Source organism: Neophocaena asiaeorientalis, unplaced genomic scaffold, assembly GCF_003031525.2.
Source record: "Neophocaena asiaeorientalis asiaeorientalis breed wild unplaced genomic scaffold, Neophocaena_asiaeorientalis_V1.1 scaffold218, whole genome shotgun sequence".
In the NCBI taxonomy this organism is placed as follows: Eukaryota; Metazoa; Chordata; class Mammalia; order Artiodactyla; family Phocoenidae; genus Neophocaena; species Neophocaena asiaeorientalis.
The window spans coordinates 1,434,783-1,460,920 of record NW_020172818.1 but is presented as its reverse complement, the minus strand read 5'-3'; the positions used below and the strand labels follow the sequence as shown (position 1 = coordinate 1,460,920).

Here is a 26,138-nt window from a genome sequence, read left to right as displayed (position 1 = left end):
GGGGGGGGTGGAGGAGGGGATAGTTTTTGAGTAAATACAGGTTAGAAATAGCACACTAGGATTTGGAGGGGGAATACTGAGGATGTAGGTGACCAATCCAAGGGTCCCAGTGATAGCTAGCCAGGAAGTTATCTTATTGCCACTCAATCACATTAGTTTTTAATCATGCTAATACAGAATTTAAAAAGATTTTGAAGTTATAAGCACTATTAAGTGTTGTTTATTCCCTCATACTTTTGCTCTTCTTGTTCCCCCTTCTAATGTCCTGCATAATATTTTAGTAATACTTAATGTAATTGCAACAGGAAGTTTCAATCACATATCAAAGACTTCCCCTTGGCTTAATTACTATTGTGCTTGCTTTAGGTACTTTATAATCCATCATGAAATTAATGATGTTCTTTCCTTTCTAAAAACTTAAATGTTTACATCTTTCTCTTTCTTTAAATATTGGAGATGAGTCTTTATGAGAGATTCTTCTCAATATTATAGTTTCTCATTTCTTAAGGCTCACGTGTATCACAATGATGAAAAGACTCAACTTCTAGAGAAACTAAAATATCAGTTACAGACAGCCAGTGTCATTGTTTAGAACTAATCAGTTTGCTGTCTGCCTTAAACTGAAATTGGTTCATTCTCAGACTGATTTAATTTTCTTTTTCTTTTTTTTGCGGTACGCGGGCCTCCCACTGTTGTGGCCTCTCCCGTTGTGGAGCACAGGCTCAGCGGCCATGGCTCACGGGCCCAGCCGCTCCGCGGCATTGGGATCTTCCCGGACTGGGGCACGAACCCATGTCCCCTGCATCGGCAGGCGGACTCTCAACCACTGTGCCACCAGGGAAGCCCTAATTTTCTTTTTAAACGATATACACATTAGTCTTGAAAAAAATACACACATATATACATCCTGATCTTTATCGAGCAAGTAAGAACTTATTACATGAGAGGTACTCTATTGAGTATATTTTAGACATTAAACTCATTTAATCTTCGCTACATCCCTCAGAGGTGGATTTTTGTTGTTATCCCCCCGTAAAGAGCTAGAAACTGAGGTGCAGAGAAGTAATTAGCCCCAGATTTGACAGTGAAGTGACTGGCAGAAGCTGGATTCAAGTACTGGTAGTCTGGTTCCTAACTATTTTCCTAGTTAAATATTTTTAAACCACAAAAAGAGACAATGTATATTTTCTTTAACTCAGAAAAAAAGTTCTGTTTCCGTCATTCTGCTCCTATCCCATTTTGTGTGTTTGGAGTTTTGAGTACTGTTTTAGGCATGCTCCTGCAAATGTGGTACCTCTTAGGGGAACCCTGCATGATACTAATGAGGCTAAATTTTTTTCTGTTGACAGGGAAGCCTTATCATCATCAAATCTAAAATTCCAACCTATTGCTCCATATACTGCTGAAGAAACTAGCCCTGGCGACAGGTGTTAAACGCTGACCACGGGTACGCACGGAACCTTTTCAGATTCACTTCACTTTATCCTTTTGTAAATCACAACCACCCTTCATTATTCCTGGCTTTAGATGAGTATACACAATTCCACTGAATCATAGTACAAGTTATTCATGAAAAAAAAAGAATGGTTGATGGAAAACTATTAAAAAGTAAGTTCTATAATAGTACAGTCTTGTGGGGTTTATTTTTTCATGTTTTTTATGGTCTGTGTGAGCAAGTTATTTGGTTTACAATGGATGTGTTTGTATATATTTTCTAGTGCCTTTTATATGTAACATTTATACAGTTCGTGTGTAGCTGTGCACTTACTTTTAGACATTTTGCCATTTCCTGGGTTTTATATTTATCAAGTCTATGAAAAGTTCAAATAGTGGACAAACATTTGTGAATTCACTGTTAATTATTGTTTGTAAATATGTATTTTATAATGTAGAATGCTTGGAAATAATTTTGAGTATTCTAGTTTTAAGAAAAAAATTTTTAATGTGTAAGTTCTCTTATAAGTATGGTTGTTTATTACAAATCATTAAAACTACCTAAACTTCAGGTATTAATTTAAGTAAATGTTATTTTTGTAATTCATAGTCTGAAAATACTGATATTCAGTACATGAAGATACTCAGAAATTAAAATCTTAAAAGTCTTACATGTATTCAGTGATTTTGTTGTGCTTGCTTATGTTTAACAATTAATTCAGTTGAAAAAGCTTTTAAAACGTAAGTTACAAGTGTAGCTCTGAATGTTGATGTTATAGAAGCTGATTCTGGATCATTCTACAGAGAAAGGAGTAGAGGGAGAGAAACATCTGGGCAGGAAGAGCGCCGTTAGGGACCCGGCTGGCCACGCCAAATCCAAGGCTAACAGACTTCTGAAGGGCTGGAGATTAGGGGCAGCAATATTCTGTCCCAGAAGCCTCGGAGAACACCCTTTCTTTGCTCCATCCTCAGGTACCAAGAGTGATCTCTTTGTAATTCTCATTTCAGATCCAATCTCATGGATGTAACTTAAAATACGAGGGGTTTCTGAAGAGTGTTAACAGCAGAAATGCTCCTCCTCCCTCAGAGCTCCTATCATTCCTGGTCCCCTGGCTGGCACACTCTGTCCTCAGGTGTCTAGTCACATCCTCAGGTCGCATCCGCTCACAGGCCTGCCTGCCCACTGGCCTTGCCCTGACTCCTCTATCCTTGCACTTAGCTCCACCCAAAGACCGAGATCTCTACCTTTTAGAAAAATGCCATAAGAAAAATGTAACGTTTTTAATCTAGTAATTATAAAATTTATTGCAATAAAGACCTGTAACATAGACAGTAGAGTTATAAACATTTTATTTGCTTTTATTTTTTCTTTTTGAAATACAAAATGTGCACATTGAATTTACACAAACACGTGATGGCCAAGTTCAGTGTACATGTATTGTACTACTCTTAATTTCTACACTGGTGATAGCAGGGCAGCTTTCAACATCCTATCTCTACACCAGAATAGATACCTGATTTATTGTTGCAAAGACAGTTGCAAATTTCCTCCTACTCTAGCCTCTTGGTCTTTCTTTGTGATATTTCTGCAAAACAGGGAAGATGTGTGTATCTTTAGTAATATTGTGGCAACTTTACAATTTTGGCTTAAGATCATTAAAAATAATCTGAATTATTGGAGTTTTATGATGAGCTAAATCATAATACAATTCAGATGAGTTGCTTAGCACTTACATTCCTTTTCTATTAAATTTTGATATTATAGTTCTCAATATAATGGAATCACTGGTGCTTTCAAAGTGAATTCTGCTTGCTGTTTGTTCCTGGTAGGCATTAGGGTAGCAAAGGTTTGTTTGTCCCTAAATGGCATCTAATGTAAAGGTGCCATGAGGGAGTCAGGAAAGAGGATGGAATAGGCCTTGAATGCAGTTAAGGATTACTTGTTGCTAAGCATTGCCACGTACTGGATGACAGATGTCCTGACCCTTTGCTAAGCCTGTGGACATCCTCGCTTTGTTTCACACCTTCTTGGACTTCCACTTAGTGACATAATAGTCAACCTGTAGGACTGAACAAATCCAAAATTACATACATCATGTAGGCCTTGGCTGTAATATGTATTATGAAAAATTAAGAAATGCTTATTAAATAAGCTTTATTAGGCATATGCTGACATCTGGTGATAAACTGACTTGTTTCATGTTATAAAAAAATGCCAGGTAAATGAATGTCTGTCTTTAACAAACAGAAGGAAGCAAATCCAGAGAAACTGGGACTATGTGTTTGTTCGTTTGTTTTTTTCCAATTGTAGTAACCTTGTTTTGTTTACTTGAAGTATAAATGGAATTACAGCATACAAACATGAAAACTAATATCTGGAAATTAAGTGCAGCTGCCAGTATTTCAGAAAACCATTTAAAATCCTGGGGCTGAATACATACAAATGAATAGCAAAAAACACAGATAGATACTTTAAAATCACCGATACTGTGAAAGCCTCAATAATCCCATGGCTAAAGAATCAATCAATAAAACTGTATGCCAGATCCTGTCACTTTTGAATATTCACAGGGTATGAACTGACTTAGAACATCCCATGAACTCAGTGGCATTGTGAAAAGGATGCAAATTTATAAATGGAAAACTCAAATCTTTTGGGGATTGCTTTATATTAAAACAAAGCTTGTTTGCATAATATGCCTCAGTGTAAAGCTGAGCAATCTATGCTAAAAGTGGTAGCTCCAACTTTGTGTGATAGAATCGTTCACATTTGTCTGATTGAGGATGCATTCGACAAGTTAGATCACATTTTCAAAGAGCTGCATGGAGCGCATGATGTTTTCATCCTGTAAGGGAGAAAACGTGGAATTAAGTTCACCATATCGGCAAAGGAAAGTGCACTGTTTTGCCTCTAAGTACTGCCACCCTCCACCAACGCCTATGCCAAATGTTCAGATACTAGGGGTCTGCAAATGTAAATACTCTTCTACCTATTTTCCACACAGATAAGTATGGAGAGCCCATTTTGTTGAGTCTACTAGGCTTTAAACACTTTATTTAACTCTGACTTGGTGTTAAGAGGGGCTATTTCTCAAATTATTAATAGAATGCCAGCATGGAAACTGGAGAGGCGCAGAGCATAATCAAAGCGAGCAATGCAAACTGTGGCATTTTAGGTAACCGCCCGCCAAATCACAGAGACTTGTACACAGGGAAGGATACAGGGTTTGTGTGTGAGCTAAGAGCCAACTTCATAAAGACTGGAGGTTGGGGTTTAGGAGACAGGTTTGCAGTAATTACACCTCTCTTTCTGAGTCTGTTAGGGCTAAATCTGTGTGGACTTTGGGAACCTTTAAAAATGAATGGTCTCTCAATGCCAGAGAAAGGATTGTTTGTGAGAAACCATTGCCCAGTGTCTGCAGTTTAGCATGTTCCTTAGAAACTTAGGGGGACAGACTTAGGGCAGGATAGGGGCACTTGGAGATTGTGACTGTTTATAGCAGTGGAAAATGGTAGCAGAACTAATGATGACTTCCACTACCAGATGCCAAGTAACAATACCACCATTAAGTAGGTTGATATCACTAAGTTCGTTCAAAGACCGTCACACTGAAATGTGAGTTGAGAAAAAGGCAGGCATCAGGAAAGGGAAAGTATATCAACTTGAAAATAATGAGAAAAACTAAAGCACCAGCAAACTTCTTTGTCTCCATAATTTTTTTTTTCTTTTTTTTTTTTTTGCGGCACGCGGGCCTCTCACTGTTGTGGCCTCTCCTGTTGCGGAGCACAGGCTCCGGACGCGCAGGCTCAGTGGCCATGGCTCACGGGCCCAGCCGCTCCGCAGCATTGGGATCTTCCCGGACCGGGGCACGAACCCGCGTCCCCTGCATCGGCAGGCGGACTCTCAACCACTGCGCCACCAGGGAAGTCCTGTCTCCATAATTATTTTAAAAATTCTTAATCGTGATTCTACCCACGTCAAGTCAAATAACTCTAGGTATGCTAATACTGGTCTGCCACCAGATGGTGGAGAACCACATGGACTTTTCCTCAGGGAGAATTCTCTGCTGTTGAATTTTGTGACTGAAGACCATTACTGGTTCAGCCAAAGACATCTGTTGTCCACATACATTGAAGCAATGATGTTTCTCTTAGAAATCGGATATAAGTTTGGCCAGTGATACACTCTTGGCTGTACTGGAATTCTAAATCTATGGAGGATATGGTAGACAAGTTACATGTTTGTTATATGCTAGTTCTGGGGAAAGAACAATTCAAGTCTCACATATGTTTTATCCTCAGTGATGAATACTCTAAAGAATCTGAAGAGCAAAAACACACATGTGCAAGCTTCATCTCTCCAGGGCTTCCCTCATAGCCTGCCTTGGGATAGACAATAAATGCTGATGAACTGAATGTGCAAATTGGTGATTGTTTTCAGGGTGGTAGGCTTATTCATCTCAGCTATGTGGAAGTGGTGATCTTAGGCATATGATCTTTATACTTTGCTCAGTTCATGGTGGCTGGCTGGCAGGACTAAGTTCAGCTGTTAAGGAAGCAAAAGGGATAGTTCCTTTACTATCGTTACTTACTTTTTGGCAACTTTCGATGAATTCATCTATGGTAACGACTCCATCTTTATTTTTGTCCATTTTCTGTTCAGGAAGAAAAGAACGAAAAAATTTGCTCACACTTACCCCTTGATACCCTCACACTGAACTGAACGAGCTGAAGCTGATGAAAAGAAAGCCCAGCTGCTTATTTTATGGGGAGGAACTGCTTCAGAGCACAAACTAGTAGCTTCTTAGTGATAAGAATTGTGGCTGACTGATTTTAGGCTGTGGCCTTTTCAATAGAATGTGGTACAGATCTAGAGTCACTCTGTTCTAGTAAAGTCCTGCCCTCCAGCTATGACAGACGTCAGGCAACTTGCTGAAACTTTCAGAGCCTTGGTTTTCTCATCCATGAGATGGGGCTAATGAGGATTTATAAATAACCTCATAGGAGCTTGTGAGAAATGAATGAAAACAAACACCCCAAAACATGTGAGACATGGCAATTGCCTGGTGTTCTAGCCAGGATATGGTGAGTGTTCAATAAGTGGAGTTATCAATATTATGATAAATTCAAAACCAAAATTACTAAATTAGTATGATGGTAAATATTCTATAGTTTTGTCTCTTTCAGTAAAAATTATTTTCCTTTACATTTTTTTGAATCATCATGATGCTTTGCAAGCATCAGGAAATTTGCTCTTAATTTCCCTTCCTCTTTGACTTCTATTGCATTCCTACCTGGAAAAATGTTTCAACGTGTTGTCTGGGAGCATCTTCTTTGAGGACAGGATATGTGCATTTACCCATCATATCGTATATCGCTTTCATTATATCAAGCATTTCCTGAAAAGGAAAAGGCAGTCACATGAAGCCTCATGCAATGTGAAAATAAACCACACCGAGAAGCTTTGACAGATTATCCCGACTCAATTTCAAATTTTTTATTTTTCTTTGATTCTTCATTAAATGTCTTGGTTGTCCCAGAGGAAAAGCCAATGGCCTTATGCCTTAAAAGCAGCAGAATCAGAATGTAAGAATCAAGTCGGATCTTGGTTTCAAAATGAATGAAATTCCCATGTATCTAACATGATCAGGAAAGAAACATTCTGGTTTAATGTTTGGACTTCTGTAGACTTCACATTGGCTATCTTTGCTTTATTGAGTTATTATATATTTTATATGTTGACTATCAATTTCTGTTTATTGACAATAAAATAAACTCCACATCATGAGAATTATACTAAAACTGATAAGTCTCAAAGCTCATTAGGGTTTTCATTGTGTTTTTCCTACTGTGGCTTTAACTAAAGTCACACATGTATATTAGTCAAAATATGACCATGGAAACACTTCGAAATTTTAATTTTTTTAATTAAAATCTAGTTTTTGATTTGTAATTTTCAATCTTAGTGAAAATAATATCTAGTTAACCTAGACATTCAGATTTATTGTTTACACTTGTTTCCTTCATATCGAAGTTTCCACAGAAGAGTATGGATTAAGCTGATAATATGGATGTAATATATATTTACTTCTGAGAGTATTCAATTCCATTTTAAATGATAAAGCAGTTTGTAGTTTGTAAATTTTACATGAAGGCCTTTAAGATGTTTTGAGCATAGAAGTTTGTTTGACATAGAATTCATGTGATGTGTTGGGTGTAAATGGTAAGAACAGCATGTTTATGTTAAACATAGAAAGGGATAAAAAGGGATCAAAGGACCAAGAGATACCTAATATCCTGGAGGCACCTGAGTACTAAATGTTTATTGTGTACTAAATATACAAGAGACACTAAGTATCCAGGAGATATGCTCGATATACCTGAATACTTAATACTCATGAGGTCTTAATTCAGCCACCCATTTGTGAGACCCATCTGGCCCCATGTGTCTTCTGCTCAACAAATAAAACCCACGGCCATTGATCAGGTTAATTGTCACATTGTAACTGTGGTCAGGTGAACTTGTCCCTGTGTCTTCAATAGAGCAAGTTGATGTCATTGGCCCAAGATACCTTCTATTTGAAGAGCCCAATGCTCAAAACTCAACTCGGGGGAAAGCTAGTGAGAGAAAGAGGACATATGGACATTGAACCACATCCAGGCTTCAGGTAATGTGGTCTTTCAACCCTACCTCCACTCCATCCTAAATTTGTTATCTTACCCCATCCCGCCCCCCTTGCTTCTTGCTGTGTTTTAAATTAATTTATTAAACCACTTGATATGAGCATCTGAATTTGGTCTGTGAGGCTTCTTTTTTAGATAGCCCACGTGGGAGTTTATTTGGGGCTCCACTATCACATCAGGTCATCTCCCACACAGTACAGGTCACTACATAATCCACACGATTTTAAAATTGCATCTGTTTCCATACGGACCACATTATATGATAGAAAAAAGGTTACAGGCCAAATATTCTAACGTGTGGATATATTTCCTTCCTATTTGATTCCAACTACTGTCTTTATTCCATGTATAGTATTCATTAAAATGCTATTAGGAGATCAGGATGTAATCCTTCTATGTTTTTTTTTTTTTTTTTTTTCCCCTGTGGTACGCGGGCCTCTCACTGTTGTGGCCTCTCCTATTGCGGAGCACCGGCTCTGGCCGCACAGGCTCAGCGGCCATGGCTCACGGGCCTAGCCGCTCCACGGCATGTGAGATCTTCCCAGACCGGGGCACAAACTCGTGTCCCCTGCATCGGCAGGTGGACTCTCAACCACTGTGCCACCAGGGAAGCCCTCCTTCTATGTTTTATATTTACTTTGAAGACTAACCATAAACTATTTATAGCATTCCAAATTTTTCATCAGAATATTTCCCCAGCACTACAGAAAATATTTTAGACTTCCTGAAAAAGTGATTCTAAAATAATAATTGTGATTGTTTAACATTTTGAAGTGAAAATATGAAAATGGTCTGAAGGCTAGCTGTGTTGGTGAGGCATTTCTTACTTCTTTAGTGATGTAGCCATCTTTATTTATGTCATACAAATTAAATGCCCAGTTGAGTTTTTCTTGTACTGTCCCCCGGAGCAAAATGGAAAGACCCTTGATGAAATCCTAAAAAATAAAAGTAAAAATATAATTTGATACGACATTTCTAAAAAAGAAAAGTAAAACACAAACTCTAATATAATTCTCTGTCAAATGATGGAAGCAAGGGTTACAACCCTCTGGATTTTGAACCATTTATTTATAGCAAAATGGTCCATGTGTTCCTGATTACCTTCTTTTCCAGAGATTTTTTGTGGGCATAAACCACTCCTTAGGTTTAATATTCTTACTTTCTAATTGGAAACTGTGACTTAAATCAACCTTGGAACTGGAAATTGTGTCAGAACAGACACCCCAACAACAAGACGCATGTGTATAAGTGGTATTACTTTCCACTACAAGTGCACACAATTCTTTTACTGAAAATAATCTAATAACATTGTAACTTTAAAAATACAAGCACACACATAACACAGTTCCCATGAACAAGATCTGCTAACAAGAGATATGGGCTGTCCTTAAGATATAGGCCAATTGAAGGCTTTATTTAGAAATCAAGTTATAATATGCATGGGGGCAGAAGTTAAGAGAATGGAGCTGAAAGCCAGGCTGCCTGAATTCAAATTCCATCTGTTTCATCTGATAGCTCTGTCCTCAGACAACTTACCATCCTTTTGCCTCTATTTTCATATCTGTAGAAGGGATATGTTAGTATCTACTTCTTAAATTTTTTATGAGGATTAAAAGAGTTAAGCTGTTTATAACAGTGTCTGGCAAGTGCATCAGCTATGTGTTTGTTCAAGTAAATGGAAACCTCAGTCAGTATCACTGTTAGGCTGATATGACTGAACGGCAGGCAAACCAGATTAACTTGATCAAATTCATATATGTTTGTTGTTCTGTAGGCGGGGTTAACATTACAATATGGTGAATTCTGATCTCACATAGAACTGACAATCTGTAGTTAGGTAGGAATGAAAGAGCAGAAGGTGTTACCAAGTCCAAGCTTTCTCTGCTCCCCGCAGGACAGGCCAGTAAATCTTGAGACGAGGTGTTGAGGCAAGGAATATGACTTTATTCGGAAAGCCAGCAGACCGAGAAGATGGCAGACTAGTGTCTCAGAAAGACCATCTTATCAGGGTCTGGATGCCAGTTTCTTTTATAGAACAGAGAGAGGGAGGAGGTGAGGAAGTAAAGTAAAAAGGCCATGAGTCTTGCAAATATCTCCTGAATGGCCAGCCTCAGGGAGGGGATGTGTTAATTTCTTCTTTTCTTGCAGCCATTCACAGGTGGACAGGGTCAGGATGCTTCCCTGAACAAAGGCACTTTGGTTTACCATTCAGGCGGAGGGGCAGTGTTCCCCAAGGCAGGCCATTATGTATAGGCAGTATCCTTTTAGTGAACAAAAGCGACGGGGAAGCAAAGGCTAAAGTAAAAGAAACAGATCCAACATGTAGTCAGATTTTGTTCTTCCCTGTAACAAAGGGAAATGCAGAAGTGGCCTCTGGGTGAATTTGTATTCTCTCTACATTTTTACATTCCAACGTTTTGTAATTGTTTTCCTGTCTTAATTTCTTTAAATGCTTTTTTTTTTTAAATGGGTGACATTCATGTAGTTCAAAATTTTAAAATATATAAGATTACTGATAAAAAGTATGCCTCCCATTCTTGGACCCTAGTCACCCTATTTCTTTCCCCTAGACAACTGGCGTTAGTAGCTTCTTGTATTCACTTCCAAAGAATTTTTGAGCATATACAAGTGTAAGGCATATTTATTTACACAAATGATAGTCTAACAGGCTGTTCTGTACTTTGTTTTATTTTTAACTTAGCAATAAATCTTGGAAATAACTCCAATCTTTTTCACTGTTGCATATGTATGAATATATCATAGTTTACTTAACCAATCTCCCATTGATGAATATTTAAAGATTTCCAATCTTATTAAAAACAAAGCCACAAAGAGTGACCTTATACATACATAACTTACATTTTGAACAAGTATATCTGTAGGATGAGTTCCTAGAAGTGGAATTGCTGGGTCAAAGGATTTGAACATTGGTAAATTTTATAGTTATTTTCAAATTTCCCCCCAAATTTCCCTCTCAAAATCTGTATATGAGAATAGTATAGCTTGTCAATACTATATGCCATCAAATTTTTTATCTTTTTCAATCTTAAAGGTTAATATTTCTTAGATTACTTAAAATTTGTATTTATTATGAATAAATTTGAGCATTTTTTCCAAATGTCTTGATTTATAGAAACTCTTTACATATTAGTGAAATTAGCCCTTGTCTGGGATATATCTTCAAGTATTGTTTCCCAGTTTATCATTTCTTTCAATTTTTATTATGTTGATTTTTGTGAAGTAGGCATCTTTTTATCTTTATATTCTAGATTTTGTCAGCCTTTTACTTTATATTTTTTGGTATCTGTCATATTGAAAAGACCTCTCCCATTCTGAAGTTATAAAAGGATACTCCCATGTTTTTGTTCCAGTACTTTTAAGGTTTACGTTTTTACATTTAAAGCTTTATTCCATTTGGAATTTACCCAATGTTTTTAGATAGCTGTCTGGTTTCACAATATTATTTGTTACCCACTGATTTGAGATGCAAGATTTATCATATCCTTAATTCTTTTATGTATTTATATTTCTGGAACTTATGTTTTATTTCATAGTATATCTGTTTATCTAAGCACCTCTACTACATTGTTTTAATTATTAAAACATTTTAATAATTTTAATAGCTGTAAGGGCTGTTTCCTCTCAACCCTTCTTTTTCAGCTATTTTCTTTCCATTTTTCCTTATTTAAGTATTCCACCTGACCCCTATTGGGATGTTTATTGAGCTGGAGGTAAATTTACAGATCAACTTGGGCAGAACTGACAACTACATGTTGATGAGTCTTCCTATTCAAGACAATAAGAAACCTTTCCCTTGTCCAGGTCATTTTTGTCATTGAGTATGTTAGTTTCCTCTTGCTGCTATAACAAACTACCACAGATTTGGAGGATTAAAACAATACTTGTTTATTATCCTCCAGATCTGTAAATCAGAAGTCTGAAATGGGTTTCACTGGGCTGAAATCAAGTTGGAGGCAGAGCTGCAGTCTCCCCAGTGGATCTAGGGATAGAATTTGTTCTCTTGCTTTTTTCAGCTTCTAGAGGCCACTTGCATTGATTGGCTTGTGGCCCTTTCCTCCATCTTCAAAACACAGTAGTCCAACCTCCTGTTGTAGTATCTCCTCTTTGCTACCCTGATCTTCCTGCCTCCCTCTTACAGGAACCCTTGGGATTACATTGGGCCCATCCAGATAATCCAAGGTGATCTCCCCATCTCAAGATCCTTAATCACACCTGCAGAAAACCTCCTTTACCATGAAAGATAACACATCCTACGTCCGGACATTAAGATGTGGACATTTTTGGTGGGTCTTTATTCAGCACACCAAACTCTAATACATTTTAAGGCCTTTTGTTTTTTCCAAGTTGTTCTTTCACATTTCTTAGTTATATTTATCTCTAGGTATTTTAATCCTTCTGTTGCTGTTATAAAGGAGGCCACAAGAATTCCTTAGTAGGCAGAGAAAAGAGACGCAGGCAACAAATCTTGAAAATAAGTTTCTCAGGAGGTAAGAGAGGTCAAGAGAAGAAAGCATTTCACTAGGAAAGGATGGTTCATCTTGATACCAATCTGCTGGGGAACGAAAAGAGCTTAGTGAGTCAGCAACGTGGAGGTCACCAGTGACTAAAGGGAGAAGCTTCAGTGGAGGGGAGGGAGCAAAGAGTGATAGAGACTGTTAGAAAATTCACCAACCATGGCTGCATGTGAAGACAGAGGGACAGGGCTATATCTGAAGAGGAGGACAGGACCACAGAAGAGAGTTTTGAAGATGAGCACTTTGAACACTGAAGGGACGAATCTAAAAAGAGGAAAATACTAAAGATGTGTGTGTGTGAGAGAGAGAAAAAGACAGAGAGAGAGAGAGAGAGAGAGAGGGAGAGAGAGAAGTGGACCTACTCCTGCGATGGTGGGAGAGATGGAGATGGTCGGCCCTGGGAAGAGAGGAGGCACATTTCCTCAGCTAATACAGAAGGAAGCAGAACACCATGCAGATGCCCACAGCTGAGAAGAGGTGGGAAGATGAACGAATCCTCATCTGAGACCTTCAATGGGTGTTGTCTGCTTGGGAGTGAAGGACATGGTGGACAGGATAAGAACTGAAGGTTTGAGGAGAGAGAAGGAGACAGCCCTGCTCCTGGACAATAAGGTGACTTGTGCAAATTACAGGAAGCTGCAGCTCCCTCAAAATATTTTTCTGCCATCTGCTGGAAAATTGTTGTAACAAATGGTAAACCTGTAGTATATAATATACTGTAATTAAGAGGTAATGACCCTCCTTGGAGTTGTGTAGTATACAACTTGCAAACTATATAAGCTTTGGCTTTTTTGGAAGGTATAATATAGTCACTGCAGAGCATGGGAAGGTAGGCTTACCAGAGAAGGATTGCTGGACAATTTTGAAAAGCCAGATGAGGTGGATGGTCATCAATATAATCCTTACCTGTCACTTCATATCACAAAGTAATAGTTATATGCCTTTAGCTGGAAAGAGAGGCTGGACACAACATCCATGAAGATATGCTTAGAGCATTGGTTTTCAAGATGTAGATTGCTGCAGAATCACCTGGAGGGCTTGCTAAAACAGCTTGCTGGGTCCCACCCCAGAGTTCCTGATTCATTAGGTCTGGGGTGTGGCTCAAGAATTTACATTTCTAATAAATTCCAAGGAGATGCTGATACTGCTGGTCCAGGGATTACACTTCGAGAACCACTGGCCTGCAAGAATCATCACTGGCATTGGCCCCATCACCAAGCAGAATAGGCCAGAGCAACAATGGGAGATTTAAAGTCATGTGTGGACTTTTGTTGTTTGCCTCCCTAGTTGGCCCCTGTTTCCATTTGGTGCTCCATCCAGTTCTGTGGAAGCGCACTCCATCTGTGGCTCTAGTGATGGAGCCATGCCCTGGGCAAAATCAGGAAGCACCTTTTATTCCTTTGGTCAAGGCAATTGGATCTGTGGTTGGCCTGCAACTGAACCCAGTCTACATCAGTGATTTTCAGGACTTCTGCTAGGAAGGGGTATGACAGATGCTTTTTCTTTCCTGCCTGGGGAAAAATCAAGCCTGGAGCTCAGGAGCTGCTGGCATCTTCTTGTAACCACGAGGGAGCCCTTAGGTTGCAGCCAGACCTGTCTCTGGACTTCTTATTCTTTTTTTTTTTTTAATTTATTTATTTTATTTATTTCTTTTTGGCTGCATTGGGTCTTTGTTGCTGCGCGTGGGCTTTCTCTAGTCGCGGTGAGTGGGGGCTATTCTTCGTTGCGGTGCGCGGGCTTCTTACTGCAGTGGCTTCTCTTGTTGTGCAGCATGGGCTCTAGGCACACGGGCTTCAGTAGTTGTAGCACATGGGCTCAGTAGTTGTGGCCCGCAGGCTCTAGAGCGCAGGCTCAGTAGTTGTGGCTTGCGGGCTTAGTTGCTCCGCAGCATGTGGGATCTTCCCAGACCAGGGATCGAACCCGTGTCCCCTGCATTGGCAGGCGGATTCTTAACCACTGCGCCACCAGGGAAGCCCCTGGACTTCTTATTCGCCAATACAGTTATATTGTTTTTGTTAGTGTATGATTTTCTATTGTTTGTGAACAAAAGTACCCTGATTCACAAGCTGACATCTAATTCCCATCTTTCTCTTAAATACTATGTATCCTGAAACTGCATACATTGAAAGATAGCTATGAACCTTGAACACGCCTCTCTCTTTTAATATACCATCTTGCAGGATGATATCAATAAACAGTTATTTCAGAACAGGAAATAACTATTTGTGCAAAAGGAAAATGAAAGACTCAAGGTATCTTGTACTGTTCTTGCTCCATGCTTTTCTGAATGGTAATTGAAATCTGTCAAGCAGGAGTTACAAGGCTAAAAAAAAAACAAACAACTCTCAAGAGTACTTTTCACAATCACCTTACTTTTGTCTGTGAAAGGTTACATCTGTTCCCTAATGTACAAAACTGATAGATGGGGATTGGTACTGAATTCTGGTTTCTAATATCTTATGATAAAGGCAATAGAAGGAAAAAGGCATAGAGAAATGACCCTATAATAACCTAGTCTTGTTCTATAGTTAGCTCTATTTATCGACCAGGCATTTATTGGTGCCTTAGTGCTGGTTACATACATTCTGCCCACCATTCCCACACTAGGAGCTGCATCAAAGACCCAGCCTTGAGAGAGCATGTGTTATTGAGACCATCTGGATGGTATACATGACTGGACCCAGGTAAGGCCTGGAAAGTCATACATGTGTTTAGTATATTTCTTACTTTATGCTTGCTTTTACATTTTTAGGAACATTTTTAAAGTTGTTTATTTTCTCTGATATGACCTCCCTTGACTGGAGTTAAACTTCCATAGTGGCTGAAGGATACAATTTCAGGTACTACCTAAAGTTTGCATTTGTTTGGAACTAATAAAAGATATCAACATGTCTAAAATAGAAGAATGTATATTTCCCAAGATTTGTAGCCTAATTTTATCAGACGAAAGAGATAAAATACTTACCTTGATTGATATACCATTCTAGTTAGGTAATTTAATATCTTAAAAGATGAAAACAGCCACATTAAGCTAGAGGAAAGTGGTTTGATCTCCCTGAAGGCCATTAAAAATTAAATAATAAATAAATAAATAAAATCACAAATATATAATAAATGTATATGTAAATATCATGCTTGATGTAGGTAAAAAATACAGAAAACTATAGAAGAAAGTTGCAGTCACACATAATCCTATCACCTGTTCACACTGAATATTCCCACTCTTCTTTAGTGCATACTTTGGCATATACTTATAGTACAAGCCATATATTATATACAAAATTATGTTTATATCACTTAAATTACAAGCATTTTCCAATATCACTGACAATTCACTGTGACATCATTTAAATAACTACAAAGTAGGTTTAACTGTATGAAATTGCCCATATTTTTTATCATATTTGCCAAGAATTTCATATGATAGTTTCATATGGTCTAATCTAATAATACTAGCACAATGAATTCTGGACACTTTGGACCCCAAACCACAATAAGAATTACAATTTAAAAGGCAGCCTAGTACTTAAGCTAGCACACACACATACACACACACACACAAAATCATACACCAGAAACTAAAGTTATTAGTCCATTTCCATTTCTCTTCTATTAATTTTTTAGTACTCTTGTCATTAATGTCTAAATCAATTTTACCACCTGCTAATCATTGCAATCTCGAGTGTGAAACACTGCTTTGTCTTATGAATATATTCTAATTTATTTAACCATTCTTTCTTATTGGTATATATGTGTATTAATTTAAAATTTTCTTTATCGTACATGATGCTGTAGTAAATACTTTTCTCCAACTACTTCCCATCATTCTGACTTATTTCCTAAGGAAAGATGTGGAATTCCTGGGTTAAAGGGCTCTGGGAACACTGAAATTTATTAGTAGTAATGAGGACAGTTTATCGATAAGTGTGTGGGGCTTGGTATTAGGCAATTTCTATGCATTACTTTATGTCAGCCTCACACAACCATAGCGAATAGGTATTGTCGTCCTTATATTAAAGATGGAGGCTCAGAGAAAATACGTGACTGAGGCAAGGGATGCAGCCAATGAGAATTAGAGCTGGAAACTGAACCCAGAACTCTGACTCAAAGCCCAGGCTCTCATTTTGTCTAGAACTGAAGCAATGGGCTGTGGTTACACAGAAAAGTATGATATAAACAAATGCTACATCTCTTTTTTCTGATACTATAGGACATAATTGTAGGGTGATATGAAACAGTGACTCACAGTGATTGCAATTTTACTAATAACATTTGTAGAACATTTGGAGGTACCAGGAATTCATAATTCTTGCCATGAAATGACATGCATAAATGAATTCGAAAATGGCCTTAGCTTTTAAAAAGGGAAAGTGAGTCAGTATGTGAATACATGTGTGACTAGAAACAGAATAAGAAGATAAGATCAGCTGAAGAAGAATCCCAACAGTTAGATGCCCAGGAAACAGAAGAAAAGAGAGTAAGCAAGAGAGAGAGAGACAGAGACAGAGAGACATTGATACCAGTTTTCTGAGACTGACCAGTTGTTATACAGGATCAGTAACATTACTGAGCATAGTAATTGTGCCAGACCATTTTCTAAACTCTTAAGATTCATCATTTAATCTGACAACGAGCTTGTGAGGTATCTATCCTTATTATTTCCATTTTACATTGAGGAAATTCAAGCGCAGAGAGATTGAGGAACCTGCCCCAGGTATCCCAGCTAGAAGTGGTAGAGTTTGGATTGAGCCTTCTGACTCACAAGCATGTGCTCTTTCAGATGAGATTTCTGGCACCTCCTTGGAGATTGGAATGTTAAAAGAGGAGACTGAAAAATTCTAGGACTGGGTCAGAAAAAATAGAAGATGAGGCTGGAGCATCTTGTAGTGTCCAAAAGTAAGGAATGAGCAAAGAAAGAAAGCAAAACAAAAAAATAAACAACCACAATGATGGGGCCATGTTGAAGCCAACTGAAAGAGCTTCCAGTGGCCCAGCTGGAACAATTTAAGGGAAAAGATAAGATATTGAACTATAACTCAAGTATAAAATATATGTCCATTAGTCCACACCGATATGAATCACTGGTGGAATACATTCATAAATGGAGGAGAAGAGACAAATCCTTCTCTTCTTTGGAACAGAAGAATTCCAAATCAGCTATATGTATACTCTACCCTTAAGGAGACGAAGCATAACTCCCAATCTGTAAGTGTGATCTGTGCATAACTTCCTTCCAAAGAGTATGGTTTGGAAAGAGGGATAAAAGAGTAACTTTACAGTAAAGAAATTACCAGCACTGCTTCGACCAGGTGATCAAGGTTTACATCAAACTGTCATAAATCATGTTGATACTATAGACTCTTGTTATATAATAATAAAAGCACCTTACCTCTGTGGTCTTCCTCCTCAAAACACATATCCCTATTCCAATCATGAGAAAAAACATCAAACAAATCCCAACTGAGGGACATTCTGCAAAACACCTGACCAAAACTCCTCAAAACTGTCAAGGTTATCAAAACAAGGACAATTTGAGAAACTGTCACAGCCAAAAGGAGCCTAAGGAGACATGGTGAGTGAAGGTAATGTAAGATCCTAATAGAATTCTGGAACAGAAGAAAGGCTTTTGGTAAAAACTAAGAGAATCGGAATAAAGCATGGACTTTAGTTAATAACAATGTATCAACATTAGTCCATTAATTGTAACAAGTTTACCATATTAATGCGTGATGTGAATAACAGGAAACTGGGTGCGAGGTGTATGGGAACTCTCTGTACTATCTTTGCAGTTTTTCTGTAAATGTAAAACTGGTCTAAAATAAAAAGTTTATTTAAAAGATGATTTAAAAAAAGATGACCTAACCTTCAGACTTTTGAAGCAGATATTTATTGGATGCTTTTTCTCTTGTCTCTCTTGTAATAATCTTCTGCTACCCCAACTTTCATTAAACATTTCAGTGTATGATAAGAGGGATTCAAAGAACTTGCCCTTGGAGGCCACAGGAATGTGGACAAGGGCAGCCATGGCTGGAGGAGCTGGATACCCCACAGCAAGACTATAAGGACAGAGCAGGCCAGAAGGACAGGATGACAAGCAAAAACTAGGACACATGCAGCATGGCCGCAGTCCTTGGGAATCAATAGAAATGCATGGGTGAGGCCCAGGTTAAAGAACCTTTGTGGCAAGAATCGTTGGATTCTACAAAAATTAGTCATGAAAATGGGGGAATGTCAGCTCCATAAGGACAGATTGGTGTCTTTTGTTCACTGTTGTATCCCCAGCACCTTGAATATATATATATATATTTTTTTAATTTATTTTTTGCCGCCCCGTGCCGCATATGGGATCTTAGTTCCCAGACCAGGGATCGAAACCGCACCCGCGCAGTGGAAGCGCGTTGTCTTAACCACTGGCCCATCAGGGAAGTCCAAAAAATATTTGTTAAATGCAGGAACGAAATGAAAGGACATCTCAGCTACCTTTCCCTTTACTTCGCCAAAGAGCAAAGCTCCTGGAACGGGCACAAGAAAAGAAGAGGAGAATTATGTGGACAGGATGTGTAAGTGTGTGTGTGTGTGTGTGTGTGTGTGTGTGTGTGTGTGTGTGTGTGTGTGTGTTGAGAGATATAATAAAACTTAATGATTTAATCTGACAAAATGGAATTCTATACCTATTGGTAACATTGCCTAAATAATTCCCCTTGATGCCTGACATCTCAAAAGAAAATAGCTATTTAACTTGACAAAAATGACTCATCCTAGAAGGAAAGTTTTCCTGTAACCATAATTGATATCTGGGGAGAAAAAAACCATTTTTTCTCATCACTGTGAATGACAAAGGGATTATTTTGGGGGCTTTATAATGCCTCCCAGGGTACCACTCACATTTCATTCTGTCATAATTGAATTGTCAGTGAATGGTGTTTTCTTGAAGCTCTGGACTGCGGCAGTCCTGCTGTCAATCATCAGTTACCTGTAGTAAGCAGGGATAGCTATTCCAGAATTGTTCCAAAGGAAAAGTACATTTTCAGACAACAGTTCAAGTAAACTTGCCATTAGGGATGTGCTCAGAGGGGTGCACTGCTCTGATGGTAGTAATATTCTAGAAAAGGTAACTGTTGAAACGGTGGTAAAAGTTCAGGGTTGCTTTTGCAGTCAGCAGTTGGGTCATTCAGTAATCAGTGCATGGGATGAATTACTGAGTGGTAATTGTAAACACTGGTGATAATACTCAGTAATCAAATCATAGAAGACCATCTCAGATGTCTTCCAGCAAACATAGTGCCTCAGTATCTCCCTCTGCAGGAGGCAATCTATTGTGAGGGTTAAGAGTGGAGGTTGGAAAACTATGGTCCAGGGCTCAAATACGGCGCACCATGTGTTTTTGTTAATAGAGCTTTATTGAAACACAGCCATGGTCACTTATTTCGGATTTGTCTGTGGTTGCTTTTGTCTACAACAGCAGAACTGAACTGGTAGAATGAAGACTATATGGCCTGCAAAGCCAAAAATATTTACAGTTTGGTCCTTTACAGAAAAGTTTGATGACCCCTGGTTAAAACCAATAGGTTTTAGAGACTTAGGTAGAGCTGAGGTTCAATCCTGGTTCTTCCATTTACTAACTATATGACTTTGGACAAGTCACTTAACCTAAGTTTGTAATTCCTCATCTCTAACATGTGGCAAGTAATACATGTCCTTTATTTTTTATCTGCAACTTACCACCCCCATCCAAAAATTCTTTTGTAAACTGAAAAAGAAAAACCTTTACCGGGAAGACAGGGGAGGTGGTGAATTTTGGTGCCAAAACTCATGCCAAAACCTGAACTGAAATGGCATGAAAGTATTCTAATATCTATCTATCTATCTATCTATCATCTCTATCCTTTATCATCTACTATCCATTATCTGTCCATCGATCACGTTAATCAGAAGACACTAAAAGCTATTTTAATACTTCCAAATCATAGTAGCTTGACACAGTATAAGCTTATTTACCACTCACACACAGTGAAATACGAGTGGGGCTGGGGTTCTGTTCCATGTAGTCATTCAGAGATCCAGCCTTCTACTTTGCTGGAAGGCAAACTGAAATATGTAACCTCACAGTCTCCATAGATGGGAAGACAGAGGAAGGAGATGTGGTCACTTCCACTAATCTCCCAGTGGTCAAAACTCAGTCCTGGTCCCACCTAGCTGCAGGAGAGGCTGGGAATACGGCCTAATCATGTGATCATAGAGCAGAGCACATGGACATTGGATCAGTAGTGCTCTCTGCCATATTTATTGTTTATCATAGTTTTACTGAACAAATGTTACACCCTTGATTATAGCATACTGCAGACACTGCAGGAGACATTAAATAATATAGAGTATAGGCACAGCATTACGTTTCTAAAATCTGCAAGACTCTGAATGAAACTCAGCTGGCTCCAAGGACTTCAGATGAGGGACTGGGGACCTACATATTCCTCACCGGCAGGATAGCACAGTTGCTAAGAGATGCATTCTGGGCCAGACTGCTTGGGTTTGAATCCTGGCTCTCCTACTTTCTAGCTGTGTGACCTTGGGCAGGTTGCTTAACTTCTGTGAATCTCTTTCCTCATTTGCTAAAATGACAAGTTACTATATGTAATTCATTCAGCCCAATGCCTGACTCATAATGAGTGCTAAAACAAGGGTCAGCTGGTGTTATTGTGTGTAGCTATTACTATTGTTAATGTTATTTTTACACACTTAGGACAGTGATTGACACACATTAAGTGCTTGTTTTATAATCAGATGCAGAGCAATCTTTCACAGCATCACAGAGCAATCATCTGGCCTGTGCTTGGATGTTTTCAGTGTTATAAGATCACTGTGTAATAAGATGACCAATGTCATTCTTAACCGGCTTCATTAGAAAAATCTCCCTTGTAGAAACCACGGTGGTTAACATCTAATAAAGACTGAGGACATATTTGGTGCCGGGTACTCAGCCAAGCCCCTAACTGACATCACTTTGTCGTCCTTCCTTTACCCTGTGAAGTAGCTTTGCTTGCTGATGATTCGCAGAGATGAACACTAAGCCCAGAGGGTTGAACTACTCAGCCCAGTGTCTCACAGCCACTTGGTGGTGAAGGGGTGTTAGATCCAGTCATATCTGGATCCAGGGCCCCTCCTGTCTTACTCACTCTACCCTTTGGAATTAAGCAAATTAAGTAGGAAACTTCCATTTCCCTTTATCTCAGAATCAGGATGGTCTCTGCTGTGCCTCCCAAGATGCTATTGTTACCCCAAATATGTTCACTGCCTAATCATTTCTGTTTTCTAGAGACTTTTCAGGTAGGTAATCAATTTAGAAACATAACTACAATAACTTAGTTTTAATTTTGATTTAACATTTATTAATTTAACCATTGGTTTGTCTTTAAAGAAAACAATTTTTTTTACCAACATGCTTATAGTATATAGCCATTATAACTAATTTCCCAAATTTTAACCAGCATTCATCACAATTACTGTGACGAATATTACGTATTACAATAGCGACATTAGGCATGGTTCCATATCATTAACACCAGACTAAATTTACATGTGAAATTGGATACAATGTGCTATAAGTAATTGATGGAACGTTTCTGATACATTAAGTAAGTTCAAGTAATGAAATCACTAGCAGTCTTTGTCTTACTCAAACTAGCTATGAGAGATTGTATTAGGTGAACTGGAATGTTTGACTTTTATGTTATGGCTAAACTAAGGCCGGTGCAGCAGACACTAATACAATATTGTTCATAGGCTGCCAAATCGGAAGAAACATTACAGGGGACTGGTACCTATGACAATCTCACGTCTTCCCCACTAAGTGCTGCCGCCACATCGGAGTCAACCCAACTGCCCTCGCCTTGACCACTGCCAGCTTCTCCTCCTATTTTCCCGGTGATATTTCTTGGTTAAGTTGTGAGATGACACATTGAGTTTCCTGGCCCAGAATCTTCATTTTAGTAGCGCTCAATCTCTATGAGCATCTAGTATGTGTGAGGAAGCACTTTGCTGCCCTGGTCACTCTGCCCCAGGGCCAAACTGAATGACCTCTCAGCAGGCTGCACCTTCCTTTTGTCATCCTGACTCCACAAAGTGTTGAAATGTAAGTCTACCAATTTAATTTTAATATCTCTTGAACTTGTCTCCTCCTCTCCAATGCCTTAACTGTAGTTCGGGCTGACATCAGCTCCTGTCTGGACTCTTGGATAAATAGCTGCTAAATGGACTTGTTTCTAGGAACACAGCCCTGATACCTTAACTTCCCCGCTGAAAATTCTCCAAGGGCGCCTCACCTCCTGCAAGATGATTCAGCCTCCTTAGCATCCTGCCTCAGATGTGTGAGGATCTGTCCTCCGCCTCCTTACACAGTTTTCCTGTCACCCTCCTCTTTTGTATTCCACCTTCTAGGTGGTTTACAAATGCTTTCTCTTCATTCCCAGGCCTCTGCCTCACTCCCACTGCTTCCCATCCTGAGCCATTATTCCCTTGAGCATCTCTGGCTTGTCCTTCAGACCTAGTTCATCAAGTCCATGGGCAGGCTTCCCTGATACAGCCCCACCAGTGCCCTTCCTTGTTGATTCCACACCATCATCTGCTTTCCTTTATCCTGGCACTCACTGAAATTTCTGCTCGTGTAAGATGCACCCTTCCCAATCCTAAATATGCATACCCTCTAAATTATCTGGTTCCCATTATAAACAGTGACAATTCTGCCCCCAATTCCAGTGTGTGAGTGGGGATTTCCTCACACCATCAAGTTATCTCCAACACCAGATGTGTGTCTTATAATTGAACTTAACGCTGATACTTTCTACCTGGAGACAGAGCCAGATACTACATCATTGCCCCCTCCCAGCCCCCAGCTTCAGATGCTACTTGCAAGTATAGGTTGTCACCTGTGCTTCTGACCAATGGGTTACATATTGGAGGTTCCAACAAACCTTTTCTAGGGTTCAATGACTTTGCTAGAGCAGCTCACAGAACTCAGAGAAACATTTACTTACTAGATTATCTGTTTTTTGTAAGAGGATATATCTCAGGAACATCCAAGTGGAAGAGATGCACAGAGCAAGGCATGGGGAAAGGGCTTGAGCTTCCATGCCCTCTCAGAGGCCCCAGCTCTCCCTAAATCTCCAGGTGTTCACCAACTGGGAAGCTCTCTGAATCCTGTCCTTTTGGGTTTTTAAGGAGGCTTCATTACAGAGGCATGATTAATTAAATCATCGGCCATTGGTGATTGAACTCAGTCTCTAGCTCCTCTCCCCTCTCAGGAGGACAGGACGGAGGGACTGAAAGTTCCAACTCTCTATAATCAAGTGGTTGGTTCTCCTGGCAACCAGCCCCCACCTCTAGCTGAGGTTCAAAATTCACCTCATTAACGTAACAAAAGACATCTTTGTTGTTCTCCTCACTTAAAACCCAATGTTTTAGGAGCTCTTTGTCAGAAACTGGGGACTAAGACCAAATATATATTTCTTTTCTTGGATATATATTTCTTATTATAAATCAAAATATCACACATATATTAAAGAGTGATAATAATTCTACTCCCTAGAGACAAAGCACAGCCATTCAGAATATAAGCAAATAGATGATTTACACATTCTACCCATGTAATATAAATAAAATATACATAATAAAACAAAATAATACATAATATATAAGTAAATGTAATAAATAAATATAAATAAAATGTATTTTATTTATTATTATTCTATTATAAATAAATAATGTATTTAGCTATGTGAATACTCGGGAAATATTTCATCTTACTGATGCTTGCATGTAGTATTTTATGAACAAAATTAAATACAAATCACTTGAAGTACATAATTTGAAAAGGGATTTCCTTATAAAATTGTCAGTGTGGTGAATGTAGCATTTTGTTATATTTAATTTCTTTCTTCTATCTCTCACTTACGGACCTTCGAGAGCAGGGTTTTTATCAGCTTTGTATTTCCAAGGCCTACCACAGTAACAGGCCCACAGTGGATGCCAGTAAATACTAATTAAATTGTTTGCTTTCTGGGTTTGCTGTCATGCAGTTGGGAAAATGCACTTTTCTTGTATAAACATATAGAAAGTACTAGAAAGCAAACTGAATGTGTGCTGTCATTCGCACTTATTTTGAAAGATAAGAGCAGCTTCTTGACAATACAATGAGGGAAAGTAACTGTTCTTAGGCTTTTTCTTTCCTCTCCTCAAAAATTATCAGGCAGTACTAAGAGAGAAATTTATAACAATAGATGCCTACATCAAAAAAGGAGAGATGTCTCAAACAAGCAATGTAACTTTATCCCTCAAAGAGACAGAGAAAGCACAAACTAAGCTTAAATTAGAAAAAGGAAACAACAAAAATTAGAGCAGAAATAAATAAAATAGAGAATAGAAAAACAATAGAAAAAAAAAATCAATGAAACCAAGAGTTGGTGTTTTGAAAAGATAGACAAAATTGACAAACCCTTAGCTGGACTAAGAAAAAAAGAAGACTCAAATAAATAAATAAATCAGAACTGAAAGAGGAAATATTGTAACTGATGTTACAGAAATAAAAAGAATCATAAGAGACTACTATGAAAAATTCTGTGCCCACAGATTGGATAACCTAAAAAAAAAGTGGATAAATTCCTAGATACACACACACAACTTACCAAGATTGAATCATGAAGAAACAGAAAGTCTGAACAGACCTATAACTAGGAGATTGACTCAGTAATCAAAAACCTCCCAACAAAGAAAAGCCCAGCAGCAGATGTCTTCACTGGTGAATTCTTCCAAACATTTAAAGAATTAACACCAATGCTTTTCAAACTCTTTCAAAGAATTGATGTGTAAGGAATACTTCCAAATGAGGTCAGCATTACCCTGGTGCCAAAGCCAGACAAAGACATCACAAGAAAACTACAGGCCAATATTCCTGATAAACATAGATGCAAAAATCCTCAACAAAACACTAGTAAACCAAATCCAACAGGACATTAAAAAGATCATGCACCATGACCAAGTAGAATTTATCCCTGGGATGGAAAGCTGAATCAACATATGAAAATCAATTAATGTGATATACCACACTGACAGAATTAAGGGTACAAATCATACGATCATCTCAATAGATGCAGAAAAAGCATCTATTGACAAATTCAATACCCTTTCATGATATATACTGTCAACTAGGAATAGAAGGAAAGTACCTCTACATAATAAAGGCCATACATGAAAAGGCCATAGCTAACATCACACTCAGTGGAGAAAAACAGAAACCTTTCTTTCTAGGATTAGGAGCAGGGCAAGGATGCCTACTCTTGTTGAGTGTTCTTATTACAATAATAATAATAATAAAGGAATAAAAGGCTCAAAAAGCAAAAAAAAATTACACCACCAAACTCAAATTTTCACCTTAGAAGCACTAAATCCCTTTCAATGTGTCTAAAGTCAAAGCATATTAAAAAAAAAAAAAAA

At 38.4% G+C, this 26,138-nt stretch overlaps 2 protein-coding genes across 7 annotated transcripts in view; one reads left to right on the top strand and one right to left on the bottom strand.

Annotated features, from left to right (window-relative positions):
• PACRGL (parkin coregulated like) overlaps positions 1 to 17,498 on the top strand; it is a 50,579-nt gene extending 33,081 nt beyond the window's left edge. For 2 of the 5 annotated variants that reach the window (XR_003002820.1, XR_003002823.1), the window contains exons 9-11: positions 1,350 to 1,447; positions 2,214 to 2,406; positions 7,978 to 8,227. Coding sequence is in view for 1 of the 5 variants with exons in the window: in XM_024741843.1 (XP_024597611.1) it covers positions 1,350 to 1,406 (57 nt within the window). In the remaining 4 variants the exon portion in view is untranslated. Of the gene's footprint in view, positions 1 to 1,349; positions 1,618 to 2,213; positions 2,407 to 7,977; positions 8,228 to 17,433 lie in introns of those variants that run through there. The other 3 variants (XR_003002821.1, XR_003002822.1, XM_024741843.1) reach the window with 3 other exon arrangements.
• Positions 2,767 to 26,138, bottom strand: part of KCNIP4 (potassium voltage-gated channel interacting protein 4) — a 1,180,242-nt gene continuing 1,156,870 nt past the window's right edge. Inside the window, exons 6-9 of one of the 2 annotated variants that reach the window (XM_024741844.1) lie at positions 8,946 to 9,053; positions 6,729 to 6,833; positions 6,027 to 6,089; positions 2,767 to 4,280 (exon numbers count right to left, since the gene is read on the bottom strand). In XM_024741844.1, coding sequence (XP_024597612.1) covers positions 4,233 to 4,280; positions 6,027 to 6,089; positions 6,729 to 6,833; positions 8,946 to 9,053 — 324 coding nt within the window. In that variant the 3' untranslated portion in view covers positions 2,767 to 4,232. The remainder of the gene's footprint in view (positions 4,281 to 6,026; positions 6,090 to 6,728; positions 6,834 to 8,945; positions 9,054 to 26,138) is intronic. The other variant, XM_024741845.1, reaches the window with a different exon arrangement.